At 55.8% G+C, this 21,415-nt stretch overlaps 1 protein-coding gene across 1 annotated transcript in view; it reads left to right on the top strand.

Moving 5' to 3' along the window:
* The window catches only part of Sez6l (seizure related 6 homolog like), a 60,334-nt gene that overhangs the window by 15,376 nt on the left and 23,543 nt on the right, over window positions 1–21,415 (top strand). The window contains 4 exon segments of the mRNA XM_048784885.1: window positions 3,201–3,367; window positions 4,036–4,230; window positions 5,687–5,825; window positions 16,726–16,922. Coding sequence (XP_048640842.1) covers window positions 3,201–3,367; window positions 4,036–4,230; window positions 5,687–5,825; window positions 16,726–16,922 — 698 coding nt within the window.

Raw genomic sequence — 21,415 nt, 5'->3', positions numbered from 1 at the left:
AAGACAGGGGGACAGGCCCAGGTCACTCAGCAGGCGGGGGAGGGGAGGGAGGGACTCAAGGTCCCCATCCTGCACTGTCCCTTCTCCTGCCCCCTTTCGCAGTGGAACAAGGTGGGGACCGTCTCCACAGCCCCTGCCCCATGCCCAGCTGTGGTCGGCTCCAGAGAGAACAGGCGAAAATCAGAGAGAAGTGGTGCCTGGGTTCACAGGGGGGTGAGGAGGGACAACTAGGTGCGAGCACACCGCAGAGCAGGGAGAAGTTCAAGGGGACAGCCAGGAGAACCCAGGCACAGAGTCCAGATCTCAACACCTGTGTGCTCCGGCACCGTGTTCTAGAACTTTGTGGAAGACTGGGACCTCCAGGGCTTAGACGTGGGTCTTAGGCGGGGCTCCACGGGCAGCAGGCAGGATGCGGGGAAGTCGCCTACCTGGGAGGTGACGCTGTGGGTGCTCACAGGGGCTGGGAACGTGAAGGGAGAAGTGTGGCTGGTGACAGCTGGGTTCTGAACATTGGAGATCTGCGGGGAGCAGCACAGAGCACCCCCAGAGCGGTCCTGCTGGAGGGACCAGCCCTGCCTGCCACCCTCTGAGCTGGGCTGGCAGAGTCTCATGGGCGCTGGGTGGGTGGGAAGCCAGCAGAACTTTCAGGGGCAATAGGAGTTCAGGGGATTTTCCATTTTATGAGAAAAATAGCTAAAATACCACAATATTTACTAACTCAGAGGTCAGTTAGGCTCAACTTAAGAAATGAGACTTTCAGCCTGGTGTGATGGCACCAGCCTGTCATCCCAGCGGCTCAGGAGGCTGAGGCAGGAGGATCTCAAGTTCAAAGCCAGCCTCAGCAAAAGTGAGGCCCTAAGCAGCTCAGTGAGCCCCTGTCTCTAAATAAAACACAAAATAGGGCTGGGGATGGGGCTCAGGGGTCAAGGGTCCCTGAGTTCAATCCCTGGTACCAAATAAGGAAAACAAAAATGGGAATTTGAGCTAAACCTTGAAAAGAGATTTGATTGAGGAAACTCAGAATAACAGAGAGTGCTGGGAGCCATTAGCCAAGTAGGTATGGCAATTTCCTTGCCAGCGTACCCCATGTTGCAGTGACATTTTGCAGTGACATTGAATGTAGGTGACCTTGCTCAAGGACCAGGGCGGATTAGGGTGTTCCCGGTTTAACATAATCGGGTTTAGGGCGTTCCCAGTTTAGGTTCCAGGTTTAAGGTTTAAGATTATTCCTGCTGGGAATAGGGCGTATCCTGCTGCCTGAGTTCCCCTGGAGTTCTCACGGGATTCAGACAGTATATTTTGGAGATAGAAGCCCAGTGGGGGTGGATTTGGGCAGAGAACGTGGATTTCCCCAGAACGTGATTGTAGACGGCTGGTGTGAGTTCGGGAATAAAGAGTNGTGATCACCCATTCTCTCGCCTTCCCTCAGGGGCAAGCAATTTCACTTACCTCCAAGTTTCAGATGTTCCCCGTACCAGCCGCCAAATGCCGCAGTCTGGCTGGGCACACAACCACGAGCCACCACACAGCTTGTAGATTCAAACAGCAACTCTTTACTCCCGAACTCACACCAGCCGTCTACAATCACGTTCTGGGGAAATCCACGTTCTCTGCCCAAATTCACGTTCTCTGCCCAAATCCACCTCCACTGGGCTTCTATCTCCAAAATATACTGTCTGAATCCCGTGAGAACTCCAGGGGAACTCAGGCAGCAGGATACGCCCTATTCCCAGCAGGAATAATCTTAAACCTTAAACCTGGAACCTAAACTGGGAACGCCCTAAACCCGATTATGTTAAACCGGGAACACCCTAATCCGCCCTGGTCCTTGAGCAAGGTCACCTACATTCAATGTCACTGCAAAATGTCAGCAACATGGGGTACGCTGGCAAGGAAATTGTCATACCTACTTGGCTAATGGCTCCCAGCAAGAGAAAAGAGTGTTTCAAGCATGAACAACTCAGGGGTGGGCAGGGGGATCCAAGGAAGGAATTAGCAGTGTGTTGGGAGGGGGCATGGCCAAGGTTCTCACAGGACACAGAGCCCATAGGCTGGGCAGATAAATCATGGTCATCTACCGACAGCCTCAGAGAGTCCAGCTACTTCTGTAGGGCACTGGGGGCCCGGGAGGAAAGACATGAGGAACATTTTAGATGACTTTCCCCAAAATGATGTCTTCCTAAACTCCAACCCTGTCCTATGTAGCCCACAAATACATTTGGGAGACCCTGCGTGCCCGCCCTCTCCCATCTTGGAAGGTCCTGATACACATCAGCCAACAAAGGCTCTGATAAGTTCTGCGGAAGAAAAAAGCTTTGTTTTGGCTTAACCCAGCTTTCCCTGGACCCGCCCAACCACAGACTTCATAAGGCTTTGAGACAAAGGTCCTCCCATTGCAGACCCTAGACAGGGGCTGTGTTCAGAAGACGAATGGATTCTGAGATCCCAGGGTTTCCCTCCATTGCAGCCCATTTTGCCTAAGATCTCTTGAAAGAGGACTCCTGGCCCACAGCCCCCCGAGATGACAGGGTCCACAGGATAGAAGGACTGTAGAGACGCCCCTCCCAGGTCCTGGGTGGCCCCTGGCCTGGACCATGGCCCTTCTCCCCAGCACGCCATCCTGAACAAGTGGCAAAAGGAACAAACGGCAGCCCCCACCCGTGTGCATCTTGGTGACATTAAAAATTCATCCGGGCAGCATCAAATAAAGCGTTTTTATGAGTCATAGTAAAAAAAAAAAAAAACCTCAAAGGACTAAAAATGTGTGTTTACGACTCCATAAAAGAAATTTACCTAATTCGCAAGCCGCTTTCCTGCCCTGCTTTGGCATGATGTATTTTCAAAACACTCAGACTAGCGGGCGTCAGGTGCGAAGTGGTTTTAAATGACAATAAAAAGGAATCCCGACATTTTATCTTAACCCGGCTGTGTTGGGGGGCACTCTCTGTTGACCTATCCCCAAAGCCCACCTGTAAGGAGGTCTGGGAGGGACTCTAGGATCCCTTCTTCCACAGCTGGGGACACGGAGGCCCAGGGGTGTCAGGCTTATGTGCGCCCCTGTGGGGACTGGAGCTGGGGACTCCTGACCCCCCACCTTAGGAAATGAGGCCCAGGCGGAGCTCAGCGGGGATCGAGTGCCGTAGGAGCATGGCTTACTCCTTAAGGACAGGCTCCCCTGTCCTTTCTCCCCCCCCCCCCAGGATGACCGTCTACAGCGGGCGAACCAACGCCTCGGCCCTTCTCTACGACTCCCTCCGCACCGACAGCGTCCCCTTCGAGGGTCTGCTGAGCCACGCCAACAGCATCCGCATCGAGTTCACGTCCCACCAGGGCCCCGCGGCCACCGCCTTCAACATCCGCTTTGAGGGTGAGCCTCCCTGGGGGCCTCCCCTTCTCCCGGGTGGTGGCCTGGGACCAGGGGAGGGCGCTGGGGCTGAGGATCTGGGAGGGAGAAGTCTGGACCCCGAGGCCAGCCTCCCCTTGGGTTCCCGGAGGCCGATCTGTCAATCATGCCGCAGACCCAGTGCTGACGCTGCCGTGCGTCCGTGCGCTTGTGCGTTTCCTGGGCCGTCCTGCCACACTGGGTGCACCCGGTATCACCTCTGCTTTAGATGAGGAAACCTAAACTCATCCAAGGAACTCGGGTGACTTTTCCCGAGGCCAGCACTTAGGGAGATTGCAGCTGAGATTTTCGTCCTTAAACATGGCTCTGTCCCACCCAGTGGACCTCTTAGAATCCAGCCACCGCCTCCTCCGGGAAGAGTTAGCAAGGGATTCCGTCTGGCACCCGGCCCTGGGGCGCAGGGTGCTCTGAGCCGCTCAGTGCCCGGCGGCCCCTTCCCACCCGGTGTCCCCCAACCGTGGTCTTGATCATGGGGCCCTTTTTATGGTCTCTGGTGGCAGAAATCAGGATGCAGATGTGACGGGCCCTGGGAAGGAGACTCTCGGGGCACAGGGAGGGACTCGTGGGACCCCAGAGTTTTTGCTTGCGTTTCACATTAACTCACCTGAGCTGCCCCCTTGTGCCCCTCCCAGCCTTCGAGAAGGGCCACTGCTATGAGCCCTACCTGCAGAACGGGAACTTCACCACGTCCGACCCCACCTACAACATCGGGACCGTGGTGGAGTTCAGCTGCGACCCTGGCCACTCCCTGGAGCAGGGGCCCGCCATCATCGAGTGCATCAATGTACGAGACCCCTACTGGAACGACACAGAGCCCCTGTGCAGAGGTGAGTGGGGCCCGGAGACCAAGGCCCCGGCTCAGAGGCATGGCCGCGTCTTTGCCAATTGTAGGATCGAAATCCTTTCCGGAGCCCATTGGCCTTTGGAGCTGGGTTGCTGCTAATCCTTGGGAAATTACAAAATGAATACATGGTTTGTAGAGTGCCCCTCCCTCCAGGCACAGGACTCACAGTGCCCGGTGTGCTGGGCACATTGCCACATGGATCTGAGCTCCCGCATACTCTCTCTGCTTGTGCAGTGCACAGCCCACCAACAGTACAGGGCAACCCAGAATCTCAATAATAATGATGATGATAGTCGGTGTGCAGCAGGCATGTCACAGGTGCTCTGCCGAGGGCTGCATGTGCACTATGATCCCATCCTCACTGCCACCCTGTAGACATGAGCAGCCCCATTTGCAGATATGAAATGTCATGGTCACATGACATGCCTAAGAACGCAGGGTAATCGGCACAGACCTGAATGGGACTCAGGTCTCTCTGTTCTCAGAGACCCTGCTCTAGGCCCCTCTGGACACCATGGGCCTGCAGAGCCCTCCTCCACTGGCTCCCAGGGGCCCGCCCTCCCTGGCTCCCTGTGGCCAAGGTCACAAAGCCAGCCCCAGCCGGACTCCTGGCCGGTGGAGTAATGAAGGGCGGCCTCCCTCCCTCCTGGCAGCTGCCTGAGTGGCGGTGGGAGTAGAGTCACAGCCTCAGGGCGATGAGGGATGGTTCAGCAGAGCGGGCTGTATTGCTGCCTGGCCTCTGCTGGGCTCCGAGCCTCCCACCCTGGCAGACACCGAGGGGGTCTTAAAGGCTCCGGTCACCCCAGTCTGCTTCCAGCCGCTCAGAGCTGGGACCTCCCACAGCAGCGGGAACCACACAGCAGGCCCCCTCCCCTGGCTGCCCTGTGGCCTTGACCTTGAGCTCTGAAAAGGCTCTTCATAAGCTGAGGAGGCCAGCAATGGTGTCACCTCTGTTTTGTGGAGGCTGGCGTCAGAGATAAGACCAGAGCCCCAGGAGGGTGCTTAACCCCTGAGCCCCATCCCCAGCCCTATTCTGTGTTTTATTTAGAGACAGGGTCTCCCTGAGTTGCTTAGGGCCTCGCTGTGCCTGGGGCTGGCTTTGAACTCGCCATCCTCCTGCCTCAGCCTCCCGAGGCACTGGGATGGCAGGCTGCTCCACCTGGCCTGGGGGCTTAAGGGAGGAGCTATGATGCACCAGGGCCTTCGAGCTCTGTCCTTGGTGCTGAAGGAGCCCCTGCCCTGCTAGCTGATGCGCACCAGCCTCCAGCCAAGAGGAGGTGGAGGCAGCTGTCACTGTATCGCTCCACCCACGTGGGAGGACAGCCCAAGCCAGGCTGTGATGGTCCCTGGCTGTGTGACCTGCTAGAGCCCCCTGCAGCGCCCCCTGCAGCGCCCCACCGCGCTGGCTCCTCACACAATCTGTCTGTCTGTCTTCGCAGCCATGTGTGGTGGGGAGCTCTCGGCCATGGCTGGGGTGGTGCTGTCTCCAAACTGGCCAGAGCCCTACGCAGAGGGCGAAGACTGTGTCTGGAAGATCCACGTGGGGGAAGAGAAGCGCGTCTTCCTGGACATCCAGTTGTGAGTGTCACGGTGACGGGGGACCCATTCAGCCAAATGGGGGAGCTGGGGAGCAAGCGCTTTCAACCCATACTAACGAAGTATCTATCATGTGTCGGGGACTGTGCGAAGGACAGGCGACCCCATGGTGAGATTCCCCTGACGGGAACAGCAATGTGCGCATGCCGAGTCCCTGTTCCCAGGAAGGTCATGCTACCAAGGAAACAGATACTTTAAATGAACACAGGCACAAAAAAATTGCACACTGTGACCCTCATAAGCAACATAAGGAAAGGTTCTATGAGGGTCTATGTTGGGAGTTGATATAAAGATGAAGGTCAGAAGAAGCTTCCCCAGGGATGGGACAGGAAAACTCAGAACTGAAGGATGGGTAGGAAGGGAACAGACTGTGCAAAGGCCCTGTGGCAGGATCAGGCCTATTATGTTCAAAGGACTAAATGGTCCGTGTGGGCAGAGAGAGGAGGACACTGTACCACATGCTCAGTGTCCTTTAATTTCTAATGGCTGTGCTTTAATTTCCTGTGCATCTCCTTCCAGATCCTCTCTGTCAGGGGTCTGGTCTGACTTCTCTCTGTTTCTAGAGTCTAATGCAGAACTGGATATGTAATAGGTGCTCAGGAAACGATTGCTGAATAGAAGAGTGTTTAGTGAATGGGCTTATCTGACCTCAGGTCCACTTCCTAGACTCCATGGGGTGACCACTAGATGCTCCATCCAGAATGTTGTCCTCCTCCCTGCAGGGAGCCAGGAGACCCCTACCCTGTGCAAGACACAACTGGCAATGGCTCTAGAGGTAGCTCTCCGTCTCACAAAGAATCCTGCCTGGAGGTGCCGAGCCCGTTGCTGGACCAGGCTCCTGAGCCCAGGGAGCCCCGAGCTAGCAAGGAGCAGAGCTGAGACCCAAGCTCTGGTGGGTTCTCGGCCCCGCGCTTTCCACTGCCCTGGGACAGACCCAGACGGCGGTGTCCACAGGAAGCCCAAGAGGAAGACCTCCCGACAGGCCAGGTGGGGGACGGCAGGGGCCCGGGGGCACTGTCTCGCAGAGCGGGACAGGAGGAGAGGACGACGGTGGGCAGATCGCTGTCGACTGTCTGGAAGCCGCTCTTGGAGGCAGTAGACGGGTCCCCGGGCCGTCCCTGGACCTCCGACTCCAGACGAGGCAAAGTCTCGCGAAGTTGACCCCCATGGACCTGGGGCGGGGCAACCCGGGGACAAATCCCCGTCCTTCACCTCCCACCTCAAGACCCTGGGCCTCTCCCTGCGCCTCTGTGCTTCCCGCCGTCGTGGGGACCTTGGGATCTTGGGAACTTGGGCCTGTGGCTACCAGAGCCCACGGCGCAAGTCCACCCCACCTCGTTCCCCGGCCTCAAGGGTCTGGAATGGGATGCCCACCCACCCAGCTGAGGCATGTTCTCAGTGTCTGCTCAGAACCACCCCAATAGCAGGTGCCAAGAGGGTCCCCGCGGTTGTCCCTTCAGCAGGAAGGCTTCTGTTGAGCAGAGTGGGTTGGACTGTCTCTCTGGGCGCGAGGAGACTGGATGCTGGTGGCTGACAGGTCGACCTGACAGGTGGTGAGGGAAAGGAAATGTCCCCCAGATGCCAGGGACATCTGCAAAGGCCAGAAGTGAGAAAGGGTGTGGCCATTTAGTGACTCTGGAGGTTGGTGGCGGTTACAGAGAGAAAGCATCCAAGGAAAGCCCTGGGGTCTTCTTAGCGGAAGATCCAGATAGAAATCTAAAGCTGCTTTCTCTCAGGAGCCTGCTGTGGCTCCCTATTGCCCTCATGGTAACTATGAATTTATGGTTCTGGTTTATGAACTTCTCCTTGTCCTGGGAAGTTCCTGGGTGAGCCACCCAGGTCTTCAGACAGAAGAGCTCTACTCAGTTCCCGGGTTCTTAGATTTCCTTGAAGAGGATCCCATCCAGCCCCAGGCCCCAAGGAACTCTCAGAAGCCTGTCCTTTCTGCTTGGTTTGGCCACACTGTCCCTCAGGAGGCCTCCCAGATGCGTGGTTTTCCCTAAACCAGACTGACTCACGTGTCGGAGGCCTGAATGGGGAAACAGGAAAATGGGAATCCCGCCTTCAGCCCGGCTGGGCATCAACTATTCAATTAACCTTCAGCTTGACTGCGGGTTGGGTTTATTTCCACTGCGCACACACACCATGGGGGGCCTTGAGCATTGCAGCCGGGGTCCTCTCCAAAGCCAGCCACAGGCCAGCCGCACCGACCTCTTGCAGACCTTCTCTCTGGATTATCTGGGCAACCCTGGACGTGAGCATCGGCTGGGAGAAAGCATCCCTAGCCCCCTCCCTCGATGTCCTGACCCCTCGTGTCCTCCGCAACTTGGGACCCGACCTGCACCCCTCAGGGCTCCAGATTCACCCACGGCACCCTGGCCAAGGTCTGGAGGCTCCCAGTCATGACTATTGTGAGATGCCCCCGGCTTCCAGGGCGTAGAGACCAGGGATGCTGCTCAGCATCCTGCAATGCACAGGACAGTCCCCACCACAAAGAATGAGCTGACCCAAAATGTCGACAAGTGCTGAAGTTGAGAAATCCTTGGATGTGCTGAGTCTTGCAGGACACAGGCAAGATGAGCAAAGACAAAGGAGAACAGTGCTCCACCCTAAAATAGCATATGCTGTTCTTATATGTCCATGTTGTTGAACTTTGTTAAGCGATCAGTACATCCCAGGTGCTGAGTCCTCAGTACATCCCAGGTGCTGAATGCTTGGTACATCTCAGGTGCTGAGCACTTAGTACATCCCAGGTGCTGAGTGCTCAGTACATCCCAAATATCTTCACAACTGGCACATGCAGAAGATTCTGAAATCATCTCCATTTCACAGATGAGTAAACTGCAGCTCAGAGAGACTGAAGAGGTGACTGTGATCACATAGCTAGGAACTGGTCGGGCTTGGATTTGAACCCCCACTTTGGCCATGTCCCCAGGGCCTTAAAAGGAGCTGAAGGAAGCCCAGCATGTCTGGAACTCAGCGAGGCGTACTGAAGTAGGGCCTCCAGGAGGCCGCTGGGATCAAGCAGGGACTTGAAGGCTGCACTAAGGAGTCCCACTTCCCCTAATTGGGCAGCAGGGAAGAGTTTCAAGCATGAAAGGGATCAACCCCATGCAGAAGGGACCCGGTCCTCGGGTCACCAGCCCAAGGCTCTCTCTGGCCCATCTGGCCCCCTCTTGGTGGGGGGGCATCTGGACATGCACCTCCTCCCTCCCACACAGGGAGCAAAATAGCAGCTCCCCGGCCAGGGCTCCGGCTGGGCTGCCGGGCTGACCTCTCCTGCTTGGCTCCTGCTGACAGTGTTCGTGAACCAACTGGATCTGAGAGTCAGAATGATGCTGTCCTCGGGGCCCTCCACACTCCTGAGCATCTGCAGTTTTCATTTATCACATGGACGAGGGGTGGGGGAGAGTGAGCTGCCGACAGAGCCGGGGAGGGGCCCCTGTCATGAGGATGCGCGTCACAGGGGACAGGGGACAGGGCCCAGGTGGCCCTCCTGGTCTCGACAGTGACTGTCAGAGCCTTTCTTCAGTTATAATTAGTCACTGTTTATCAAGGACCTACTATGTGCGAGGCCCCGAGATGCACACTTTACGCCCATGAGCTGTGGTGAACGTGAACATCCACCTGTAGCGGTGATGATTACATAATTAGAGCTGATGTGAGTGCAGCTAACTGCAGAGGGTGATTTCCCAAGTCAGAGATGGTGTCTGAGCAGCATGTCCTACCGTGTCCGGCAAGTTCTCGGCATGTCGTCTTTGAAGACTGAATATGGAGGACCCTTGAGTACGGCAGATATCATCTTTACCACTTTATGGGTTGGGCAATGATAGCACAGAGAGGTGAAGTGACTCCCGTGGGTCACACAGCTAGTAAAGGCAGTGCACACCGTGGCCTTTGCATTCAGATTGGACAGGCTGTCGGGGGCCTAGCACCCTGTTCCAGGGGTGATACGGGAAGGTTCTGGGCCTGCAGGAATTCAAAGTTCAGGAAGGGAGGTAAAGCCAGACACAGACCACCCAGGGGACATAGAGTGCTGTGGTTTGGATGGAAAGAGGCAGATTGTAGAAATGTCACAGAGAGGTTGACCTCCAGGAAGAATTGTGTGTGTGTGTGTGTGTGTGTGTGTTTGTGGTACCTGGGGCACTTGACCAGGAGCCCCATCCCCAGCCCTATTTTGCATTTTATTTAGAGACAGGGTCTCACTGAGTTGCTTAGTGCCTCACCATTGCTGAGACTGGCTTTGAACTCACGATCCTCCTGCCTCAGCCTCCCAAGCAGCTGGGGTGACAGGCGTGGGCCTCTATGCCTGGCTCCAGGAAGAATCTTGAAGAGTGTCAGTAGCCAATCTGAAAAGGGGACGGCGTTTCAGGAAGGGATCATAGGGGCCAAGGTCTGAAGCTTGAAAAGACTGACCCTTAGCGTGGGGCGGTGCCCTGTGTGGCAGCGTTTATTAGAATCACCTGCCTCCAATTAGTGTTGGAGGTGGGAAGGGGGTTCATGGTCTTGGATAAGCCAGAACCCCGACAGGATAGACCTCCTCACACCTCCCTACCCCATCACGGACCTCCCAGCTCCATCAGGAAGTTATCTGTTGCCCTAGAAGCCCAAATGGGACCGGAACCTTTCAAATACTGAAGGATTTCTTTTATAATTCATATTCTCTCTCTCTCTCTCTCTCTCTCTCTCTCTCTCTCTAACAAGGGAAGGAGAATAAGGAACTAGGGAATTATCAGTAAAACATCACAGAATGGTGCATCGCACAGCAAGTTAGAGTTAGGACCAGAAAGACAACCTGATGTGGCTGCAAAAGCTCAGCACAGGGGCCTGTCAGCGCAGAGGCCCCAAGCTTGGAGAAGCCCCATGGCCGGGGAGACCAAGTTACTAGAGTCAAAAGAGCTGCATTTGAATCTTGATCCTGCTGCTCCCTGGCTTTGTGGCCTTGGGCAGGTTCTGCAGATGGAGCCGCTGCCCTCCTCCTAGTGGGATATTTTATCCAACTTACCCCGTGACTGGCAGCCCACCCTGAATACCTGTTGAATAAGAGAGATGGCCCTACAAATCAGGCCCCATGATCCCCGAGGTGCGGGTAGGGACTGAGGCTCAGAGAGACCAAGGGCTTGACTACAACCCTCGGCTGGGAAGCGAAGGAGGCAAGATGTGCCCAGGGCTCGGGAGCTCATATACAGAAGGCTCAGATGGGTTCATTATGTACACGATGCGTTGAACATGTAGGAAACACTCTGGAAAGATCCAGAGAGAAGAAAAGGCCTTTGCCCGTGGAAGTCCTGGGTTCATGTTCCAATTCTTTTACTAACTGACTGTGTGACCTTGGATAAGTCACTTGACTTCTCTGAGCCTCGGGTTCTTATCTGAGAGTTCCTGAAAGGAGGCAATGTCAATCAAACGCAGAAGCACCTGCAAGGCCTGATGCCTTCTACCCACCCAATAATTTAATTGTCCAAGGCACCCAGACACACTGACACCTGCGGTATCGGCAGCCACAGCCGCTGGTTTCCTGAGCCGGGTCCGCTGACTGGCCCCGGGGTTCTCTGAGACCCCACCGAGGCGCAGGCACTGCGTGGCGACATCGGGCCAGGAGAGGACACCACCTCCCACGGGTCAATACAGGAACAGCCTATGGGGGTCCCACTGCTGGGCCCCCTGTGCTGCGGAGGAGGACGGTGATCTCCAGGGGTGGGTGCTCCCGGCTGTGTGACGCGGCGCCCATGCCACTCATCACCCCTCACCCCGTTGGCGAGGAGAAAGTAGATACAGAGGAACCCTAAACAGATCTGTGAAGGTCTTCATTTATGGGTTTGGGTTCTCTTTTTCCCCTTGATTTAAATCTGAAAGTTATTTAATCATCGTCTCCACAGCCCCATAGAGACCTGCCTGCAGTGCAAGATAGTGTTCATAGGAAAATTATTTGAGTTCTCTGAACCTCCGTCTCTTCTTCTGGAAAATGGAGATAAATCCACCCATCTTCATTCATTTAAATGGCATTTCTCTCCCCTGTGCCAAACCCTGTGCTGCTCCAGGGGCGCAGGGGTGACAGGCCTCTGTGGACGCTGACACAGGCAGATGGGGTCTGATGGGATTTGTTGCTCTGGCTTTTCTAGAACCCAGAAAAATTCTGGCATGTTCAGGAGTGCTTCTGTGCGCCTGTGTGTGGGGTGGCAATAGGCCTCCCTCACCTGAGAGTCTCTCGGAATCAGGTTTTGGAGTATTTCAGTGCATACATGAGGAGATGTCTTAGGGGACCTGAGTCTAACTCGGAATTCGTTTGTTTCATGCACACTCTCACACATGGGCTGACGGGGGTTTTACAGCGTATTTTTATATTTTATCTGCATTTTGGCTTTGACTCATCATCACTTGAGTGGGATTGCCCAGTGTGGCCTCACGCTGGTGTTCAAGGAGCCTTGGATTTGGGGGTGTTTGTATTAGGCCACGCACCCCGAGGTTCTTGCAGGGTTTGCCTGAGAACAAGGTGACGGGGAAGTACCGGGAACGAACGGCCCTTGGCACCCAGGAGCCTGGTGAAGACTGTGGCTAGTTATTCTATGGCTGCCGATGCAGGGTGGGGCCGGGGGCCCAGAGTGACCTTGAAATAATAGGGAAACCTCTCAAGTGGAGAAGTGGGGAGGCAGCACCCCAGGAGAGGGGCCTGCATTGGACATAGCCGCCCAGGGCAGATCCAGGAGCTGCCTGAATCTGCAGATGTTTGGGGGAAGGGGCCCACCCAGCTGTGGCCTCCTGGGAGAGAAGGCCCAGACGCTGGGCGTGATTCTGTGGGCCGACTCTCTCTCAGTCCAAATCCTATTACCAACTAATTCCCCTCCCCCTTAAAAAAACTGCAAATAAATTGGTTTGCCTTTTACACTCGGCTTACTCTGAGCAAAATAATGTCCATGAAATTATAAGTTTGATGTGAAAACCAGCTATTTCTACGTTTTGTGCACTCGCATTTAAACGAATGCAGACCCGTGGGATGTTCTAGAACGTGATGGTCTGCACGGAGCCCCACCGTGAGTCCACCGACAAAACCTTTTACAGGCAAGAGCGCCAAGCAGGGGTCATGTGTGTGTTTGGAAGGAGTCAAGAAAGGCAGGGGGGTCTGATCCTGGTTTCCTCCAACGCTCTCTGTGGAATAACGAGTCCAGCTCATGGTGAAGGAACCTCACCTGCCGCCTGGCCCCAGCCCTGGGCTCCTGGTTGGTGACAGGCGCTGTTCGCACCTGCTGGGGGGCAGGTGGGTCTGCGGGGCGCCGGGCACACACTGCCCTCTGCAGGCAACGTGGAGCATTGCGTCACTGGAGAGGGGTCTGGCAGATGTAAATTTGCATTCGATTCTCATCTTGCCTCGCCCGAGACGGCAGTGGAAGCAATAATGATGGTCCCTTGGGCTGTTCGTATCCTCTTTGAAGAGGTAATGCATTCACACGATTCCAAATTCAAAGGTACAAAGGAGCCTTGTGTAAAATTTAAGTTTTCCACTCTCCCCCAACCAAAGCCCCCCTCTGCGGTTCTCCTCCCTCGAGGCGTCCACCCAGCTAATTTCTTATGTGTCTTTCCCCGACTCTTTTTCAAACAGTTCAAAAAACAGAAAAATCGCTTGTCCACCAAAATAAAGTCACCTAGACAGAGGAACAAGTTTAATACTGACTTTATCCATTCCTAGGCACACCCAAGATAGATGAGACTATAAACCAAACAAAAATCATTAAATTAGCCAGGCATGGTGGTGCAACCTGTCATCCCAGTGGCTGGGGAGGCTGAGGCAGGAGGATCTTGAGTTCAAAGCCAGCCTCAGCCACGGCGAGGCCCTAAGCAGCTCAGTGAGACCCCGTCTCTAAATAAAACACAAAGTAGGGCTGGGGACGTGGCGCAGTGGTGACTGCCCCTGTGGGAAAGGCGGGTGCAGAAGAGAACAGCAGAGCCCAGCTCCTCCCTCTGCGCCCACTGGGTGACTGCAAGTGTGACTCATCTTTAGAATCCTCCCTCCTTGGCAGGGGTTCTCCAACGACATGAGGAAGGCCGGCTGCTCTCTTCCCAGGGGAGGGGACGGCGCTCTCTTGACCGACTGAGATCTGAGAGATGGGGGCGCTGGGGCTTCTCCCTCTGCTGTGGGGTGTTGAGGGGGACCCGGCCTCCTGCTGGAGACCTTTTTGAGAGGACTTTGTGCTGGCTGTCCCACACTGGGTGCTCAGCTAGACCCGGGGGACGTGGATCTAGCCCAGCAGCCTGTCCCCTCAGTGGACGAGCGAATTCTTCGGGGGAATTCGCTTAGTGACGGGGGAGGCTGTCACTGAAGAGAAGCCTGAATGGTGGTAAACGAGGCCATTGCTGCCCTTCCAAGCCCTGTGGACCTGGCCACCATGTCCCATGATGACCTCCTAGTGATGTCCCTATCCCTGTCAACTCCTGAGGCTTTCTCTGGCACCACAGCGACAAGTCAGAGTGCTGGGGACTCGGGACCCGGGCAGCATCCCTCACCCAGCCAGGGATGGAGTGGGAGGGTGACACCCCAGCGCCCCCTCCCCAGCTGTGTCCTCTCCACCTCCCAAATTCCTGCAGGACGGAGCCCCGTGCACGGGTGGGAACTGCCCGTCCATGCACTGGGCAACGGCTCCTTCCATGCGCTCCCAGATTAGCCAAGGCCCACGGAGCACACGTCTTGGCTCGGATTCTGCCCCCAGGAAAATCCACAGCCAAGTTGCTCCTTAGGAAGTGGAGATGCTCACCCCTGCAGCCTGCTCTTGGCTGAGGCACCACTGCTGAGCTGCAGGACAACAGGAGCACATCGCGTAGTTGGATGCTCCTGTGGACGGAGGGCATTCGCATGGGTCGGGTCTCTCTATTGACATCCTGGATTAGCTCATTCTGTATGACAGTAGGGGATGATCCTGTGTGTTGGAGGATGTTTAATGATGTCCCTGGGCTCAACTCAGCAACGGTGCCCATCTGTAAGGACACCATGTCTGCAGACATTACCAAGTGTCTCCTGGGGACAAAAGTACCCCACGTGAGAACCACTGACATGACTCACCTGATGCCATTCGACATAAACAGTGATCTAAAGAGGGAAGAATAGTGGTGGTGGTGGTGGTAGTGATGGTGGTGGTGATGGTGGTGGTGATAATGATGGTGGTGGTGATGGTGATGATGATGGTGGTGGTGATGGTGGTGATGGTGGCAGTGAAGGTGGTGGTGATAATGATAGTGGAGGTGATTGTGATAAAGGTGTCCATAGGGGAACTAGAACATAATGACATAACATTCAAATGACCTGATCACACATGCCCAGGTGCTAACAGGGAACCTGGAACTTGACCCACGACCTTCTGGCTCCTTTCCTCCTCCCCATCTAGCAGTGGAAAGGCCCATCATATGAAAGGAACTTTGGGGAAACCGCATGCCGCCATCACAGTGAGGAAGCAGAGGGTCCACCCGGGCCTCCTGGTCCCCAAGCCAGGTGCCCTCCAGCCCGCTGCCCCTTCCTCTTTGGTGGAGAAGACAGAGCGGTGGTAGGGCCTCAAATGCAAGCCGTTGGCACCCTTGAGGGTGCGCTACTGCATTTAGGTCATTGAAGGGATGACAGAGTGGAGCCAAGGGCACGCCTGGACTGCACTGCTAGCCACCACCGGCTGCTGTGGGCTTAGAGGAGAGCCTCTCCCATCACCGGTGGCCCTGGCCGAATGCAGCATCTCCCCGTGACTGGGGTGCTCGTGGTTTCTTGAGCACCTACTGTGTGCCGGAAGGTGGTGACTCCAGCATTTCAACACAGCAGGGTTAGGGGCTGCCGTCTAGGTGAACACCGGCAGGGGCCATGCGGGGTCCAGGGGGCGGTGTTCCGAGGCCCCGTGTTTGAAGCCGACAGAGGGCTCTCACAGGAGGTCGCCCTGGTGGGGGCACAGAACAAAGGACAGAGAGCATTCCCCGGGTTGGGGGAAGTCCTCGTGAGGAATTCTGAGGTGCTAGAGGAGGGTTTGGGGTGAGTAACACACACCCCTGCTCCCCAAAGCAGACCTTCAGCAGGGTCTTGGGTTTCTGCTGTGTCTGGCTACTTGCAGCACCAGCGCAGGTGCCTGTCACCCTCCTCCCCCTCCCAGCCTGGAGGCAAACCCCGCCTTTGGGCGTTGGATGAAGCAGGGTGGCGGGGCTCAGCGGCTGTCTGTCTGTCTCCCTGCGCCTGTTCCCGGAACCTGCAGGGAACTGCGAGGCCACGCCCACCCCCTTCTAGAGCCCTTCAGCCCCAAGGCCCCAACTGGGTTCCTTAAGCCCTTTTCCGTCTGAGCCCCTCAGGAACCCTGCGGGCTCCGGCGCAGCGCCCCGTCCCAGGCAAGCTCCACCAGACCCTCACCAGGCCGTCTCCTCCATGGCCCCTGCTTGGGCTTCTCCCGACTACAGCCTCCCAACCTCCAGCTCTCTTATACTCTCGGGTTTGGAGCAAGCCTCGCCGCCCCCAGGAAGGCCTCCGTGATGCCCCCAATCCCAATTAGCCGCCCTCCTCTGCTGTCCCGTGGATCCTAACTCCTGCCTGGAATCCCTGGCTTATAAGTTGAGATATACCCAGGATGCCTCTGGGTGCAGTACGGTGCCTAGCACGTAGTAGGTGCTCAGAAAATGTTAGGGAGGGGATAAGGAGAGGAGAATTACGTAAGAGAACAGAAAAAGCAGAGCGAAAAGAAAGGAACCCACAGATCTGTGGGCGGGGTTTGGGGAGGGAACCGCATGTCCTGGTCCCCTCTGCAGTCTGCGCCTGCGTCACCCCCGCGTCGCAGTCTGGGGCCTGACATGGAGCACATCTTAAGAAATTATGTGTTCCCTTAAAAAATCAACCAAGCGCTCATCGACTGCCCCCTCTCTGCCCCCGCAGCCTGAACCTCAGCAACAGTGACATCCTGACCATCTACGATGGCGATGAGGTCACGCCCCACATCCTGGGGCAGTACCTTGGGAACACTGGCCCCCAGAAACTCTACTCCTCCACACCGGATCTGACCATCCAGTTCCACTCGGACCCTGCCGGCCTCATTTTTGGAAAGGGTCAGGGATTTATCATGAACTACATAGGTAGGTGTCTTCGATTTTTTTTTATTAATAATGGTTTCCCTAGATATACCTGTTGGAAAGTTCTGTGCCAAGGAGATTGTTAATATATTGGTACAGTCAGTATGTATGGTTTTTAAGAATCTGGGCTAGAGTTTGAGTCTCAGTACTGTCATCAATGGCTGTGTGACCATGGGCAAGTTACTGACCCTCTCTGAGCCCCCTTTTTGTCATCTGGGAATATGGGAATAGTGGTTACCAGGTTTCGTCTGTAGTCAGCTGAGATTGTGCATCTCAACAGCCCTGCTCCCATATATGCACCTTCTCAAAACACACGCTTCAGCTTCTTGCCTGAATTTGAGGCTCAGCTCTCCCTAGGATTTTTCTCCCCTGCCACCCTGTCAGACAGGGACTGTGTCTCCCACTTCATGTACTTTGGGCCCTAGAGATGCAAGAGGCGTCTGCCTTGATCCTCAGCGGGGCTGCCTGCCCTTCCTCTCCTGCTCATCTTGAAACAAAGCCAAGAAGCACTCTGCCATACCATTCAAGCTATGTCCCATGGGACCATCCTTGTCCCTCCCCCGTCACCCGCCCTCCCTCCTTAGTGGCTCCATCCTCAGTCCCAGCTCAGCCTCTAAACCCGGGCTCCATCCTGGCCTCCATCCTCTCCTGTCTGTGCTGTCCTCCAGGTGTAAACAGCACCATGTTCCAGGGACCTGTGGTTGGCACTTCCAGCCTTGACCGTGAACTTGACCAAACAGCTCCCTGTGACCCAATCTCTCGAATGTCTCCTGGGCTCAGACCTAAGGTGGCCGGAGGGAAGGGTTTCGCTCCTTACCCACCAGCCACCACCACCAGGCGTGTTCCCATTCCAGGAGAGGGGACCTTGCTTCTTGGGCTGGCTCCTCTTCCTGTCCCCCACGTCCACCCACCGCTCAACTCCACTTCTCGATGTGGCTCAGACCCAGGCGCCACCCCACACCTCTCCACGGCCCCCACCTACCGCCTGCCCTCCTCCCGGCAGTGGGGAAGCTGGGTCGCCATGAGGTCCCAGTGAGCCTGGCCCTGGGAGGGACGTGATGAGCACAGAAGATCTGGCCCAATCCTGTGGGGTCACACAGCCCCGGACCAGGGAGGACGAGGGACTCCCCCATCCAGGCACAGCCAGGGCCAGCCCTCTAAGCTCCTCCAGCAGAGACCCTGGAGCCACGGGGTTAACCAGGACCTGACCTCCGCAGACATCCGGAGGGCGGTGGGTCACACCTGCAGGTTTCAGCAGGCAGGACCCAGCCAGTGACCAGAGCTAGGGCTGGTCCCTCCCAGAACCACGGTGGCATCATCATTCCCAGAGTGCATGGGGAGAGGAGGGTCCTTCCCACCCAGCCCCTGTCCACCACCACCGTCACCAAGTATGCTCTGGCTGGAGCCAGTGTCCACGTCTCGAGTTCCTTCGCCCCCTTGGCCTGGGGACTCACCCACCCTCTCTCACCTACGTGGCCTCCCTGCACCATTCCTGGCCTCTGAAGTACAAGCTGCTCCCCTGACCATCTCAAAGCCTCGTGTGTGCTAAATTAAGGTCCCTGCTTCATCCTTCCCAGCTGGGAGACATTTTTCATTCAAGCCTGCTACATGTCCCCACTCAAAGACGCTAACACAAGTATCGATCCTTTGTTACGCTTCTCCAGGGCCCTGTTAGCCTTGATTGCACTGCTAAATATTGTCAGAGTGCTACTGCAACTAGACCTTGAGTCCCCCCATCGGGCGCATCAGGGGAGGGCTCAGATGGCTGTCGGGCCAGGTGCCCTCGGGCCAGCTGGGGGGGGCAGCTGGTGGCTGGGTTCAGGCTGCCTCCTTAGACCTCCCCTCCCCCGGCTGAAAGACGCGCTGGTGGCTGTGCCCACCTCCCCTCCCGTGCCGAGTCCACCCTCCGGAACCACGGTCAGCCTGGTGGCACACGTCCCCCTCTATCGGAGGCTGATGGAAGTTGAAACTTAGACTTGTGTGACATTTTACAGTTGACAAGTGGACACACACACACACACACACACAATTTTACTTCACAGGAAATGTGCTATCTCTGATTTCCAGAGAGTTTTGCTCACCAAAATCTCTTGAAATCTCCTGTATGCTGGTTCCTCACTGGGCACCGGGATCTGGGAATGAACAGAATTCTCTCCTGCCCTGATGGAGAGGTCATCCCATTAACCCCAATGTCAAGGTCAAGCGCAGAAGGGGCTAGCACGGATGGTGGGGATGCTTCCCAGGAGACACGCAGCCTGATGGATTTGGGTAACCCGAGAGAGGGTGGGAGGTGGAGAGAGAGAAGAGTTTCCATGGTTCTTGTTTCTGTTAAAGAAACACCATTAACCTCCCAGGAATGGTCTACAGAGCTCTGTTTCATTTTCATGCTGATCAATTGTCAGTGACTGCTTCAGTTGAAGACCCTGTAGAAAAGCACTCAGAAGAGTCCCCTCTGAAGCCAGGGGAAAGGATGCCGTGATGGACTGGTGATGCCTGTCACAGGGTGGGAGAGGTGTCTGCTCCCTGGGTCTAGATTTAACCAACATGGACACAGCTCTCATCCAGGGGAGCCGTCTGACGGTCTCTAGATAGCACTGAAGCTCCTCATCTTACCTAAAGTCCTAACCCCAGCTCTGGAAGGTGGCCAAGACTTAATCTGCTTGGATGCTTCCAGAAAGACCCCGGGGCTGAGTGCTCTGACCTCCCAAACCTCCTTGGCACAGACGGATGCCCTTGCTGTTCTTTGCCCAGTGCCTGTGGCCAAGTAATATAAAAGCACGGAGGAAGGAGCAGTGCTCTTTAAAGAGACATTGGTCACTTGGGACCTGTTGATTCCTCAAACCACAGGGTGAGAAACCAGCTCTATGCTGTCGGCCAACTGCAATCACACGGCAGCCGCGGTCTGGAGCGCTGGACTGAAGATCGGCGGGTCTGGGTTTGACGCTAACAGAGGATGGATTAGTGATGTCTGCCAGGAACAAGGGGCCGGTGGGCAGTGGTGCCTATGTGGTGACTGGGCCACCTCTTTTTGGTGCTCATCTTGACCGTGAACCTGAAAGCGTGACTTCAGACCTTTGGTGCTTATTGAGGTGCCCACAGGACCTTAGTCCGACAGGTAGATGGAGTCACAAGGCTCAGCTTAGGGCGCACACAGCACACAGGTCTTGATTCTTGACCTACCGATGACAACAGTGACGCCCAGAGCGGGTGATGGATGTGGCAGGAGCCACGCAGCCTCTCAAGGAAAGAGGACCGAGAGAGAGGGTTTCCAGTTTCTCATTCTTATAACCAGGGACAGATCATTCTAGAACCTCCATGGAAGGTTGGTGGGTGGAGAAACCGGCCGATCCCTGAACCCGGGTCCCTGGGCTACCATCTGGGAACCGAAGAAAGGGAAGTGTCCAAACCCAGGCCGCCCAGTTAGTAAACAGAGGGGCCGAGATTTGGGCCCCAGCTCTGCATTATGGTGGCAGCAACTGCATAAGTGACCTATGTGACAAAGGCCAGGGAGGAGGAGGGGGCCTGCAGAGGGCGTGGGCGCAGGGCTCACGCTGAGACACCAGAGAAGCCCAGATTTCCCGGCAGCAAAGCATCTGATCCAAGGAAAGCCGCGTCCCTGTCTGCCCAGGTCTCCTCCTTCCGTGTCACCCAGCCTCTGCAGCTGTGTTCCAAATGCAGGGCTCGGCTGATTCTTCAAAGGCCTAAAAATAGAGGCCCCTGTCCCCCCACCAGGCTGTGCTGGAAGCCATTTCCCTGCCCCTCCCTCCAGCAGACACCCACGAGATCGAGATCTCCGCTCTCCAAATGCAGCCGTGATGAAATCCCAGGAACAGCCCGCTCCTCGGGACGGCTCTCGGCAGACAGTGGGGACGCTTCACCTGCCCCAGAAGCACAGAGGAACTTCAGATTAATTACGCGGCATAAGGGCTCCGTTCTCCGAGGCTGGCGGTGTGCGCAACAACGCAAAGATAGTAATAGTGGGCTCCGGACCACTACCGTAGGAACAAGGGTTCAAGGGAGGACGAGAATGAATAAGCTCTCAGTGGAATTTCCCGGAGCATGGTTAGTGCTCCCTGGTGACATGCAGTGTGACTAGAGGAATATACTAATAATCCTTTCTGTTTGCATAGATGAGCATTTATCTTAATGTGTATCATCTTAAGGTAGCTGGGCACGGTGGTGCTCACCTGTCATCCCAGCAACTCGGGAGGCTGAGGCCAGAGGATTGAACATTCAAAGCCAGCCTCAGCAACTCAGCGAGACCCTGTCTCTAAATAAAAAAATAAAAAGGGCTGGGGATGTGGCTCAGTGGGTGAGCACCCCTGGGTTCAATTCCCAGTACCAAAAAAAAACCCTCAGTACAGGTCTTACTGATTCACCAAATGCACCGACTGCCAGAGAGGAAGAAGTTGAATGTATTGCTAATCGATTTCTGTGTAATAGATTCTACCCCAAATTAGCCATCAATAGGCATTATCTCACAAAGTCTGTGGAAT

This window comes from Marmota marmota, unplaced genomic scaffold (assembly GCF_001458135.2).
Source record: "Marmota marmota marmota unplaced genomic scaffold, marMar, whole genome shotgun sequence".
Classification (NCBI taxonomy): Eukaryota; Metazoa; Chordata; class Mammalia; order Rodentia; family Sciuridae; genus Marmota; species Marmota marmota.
Note: the sequence above shows the minus strand (reverse complement) of the source record. Positions and strands in the feature narration are given on the sequence as shown.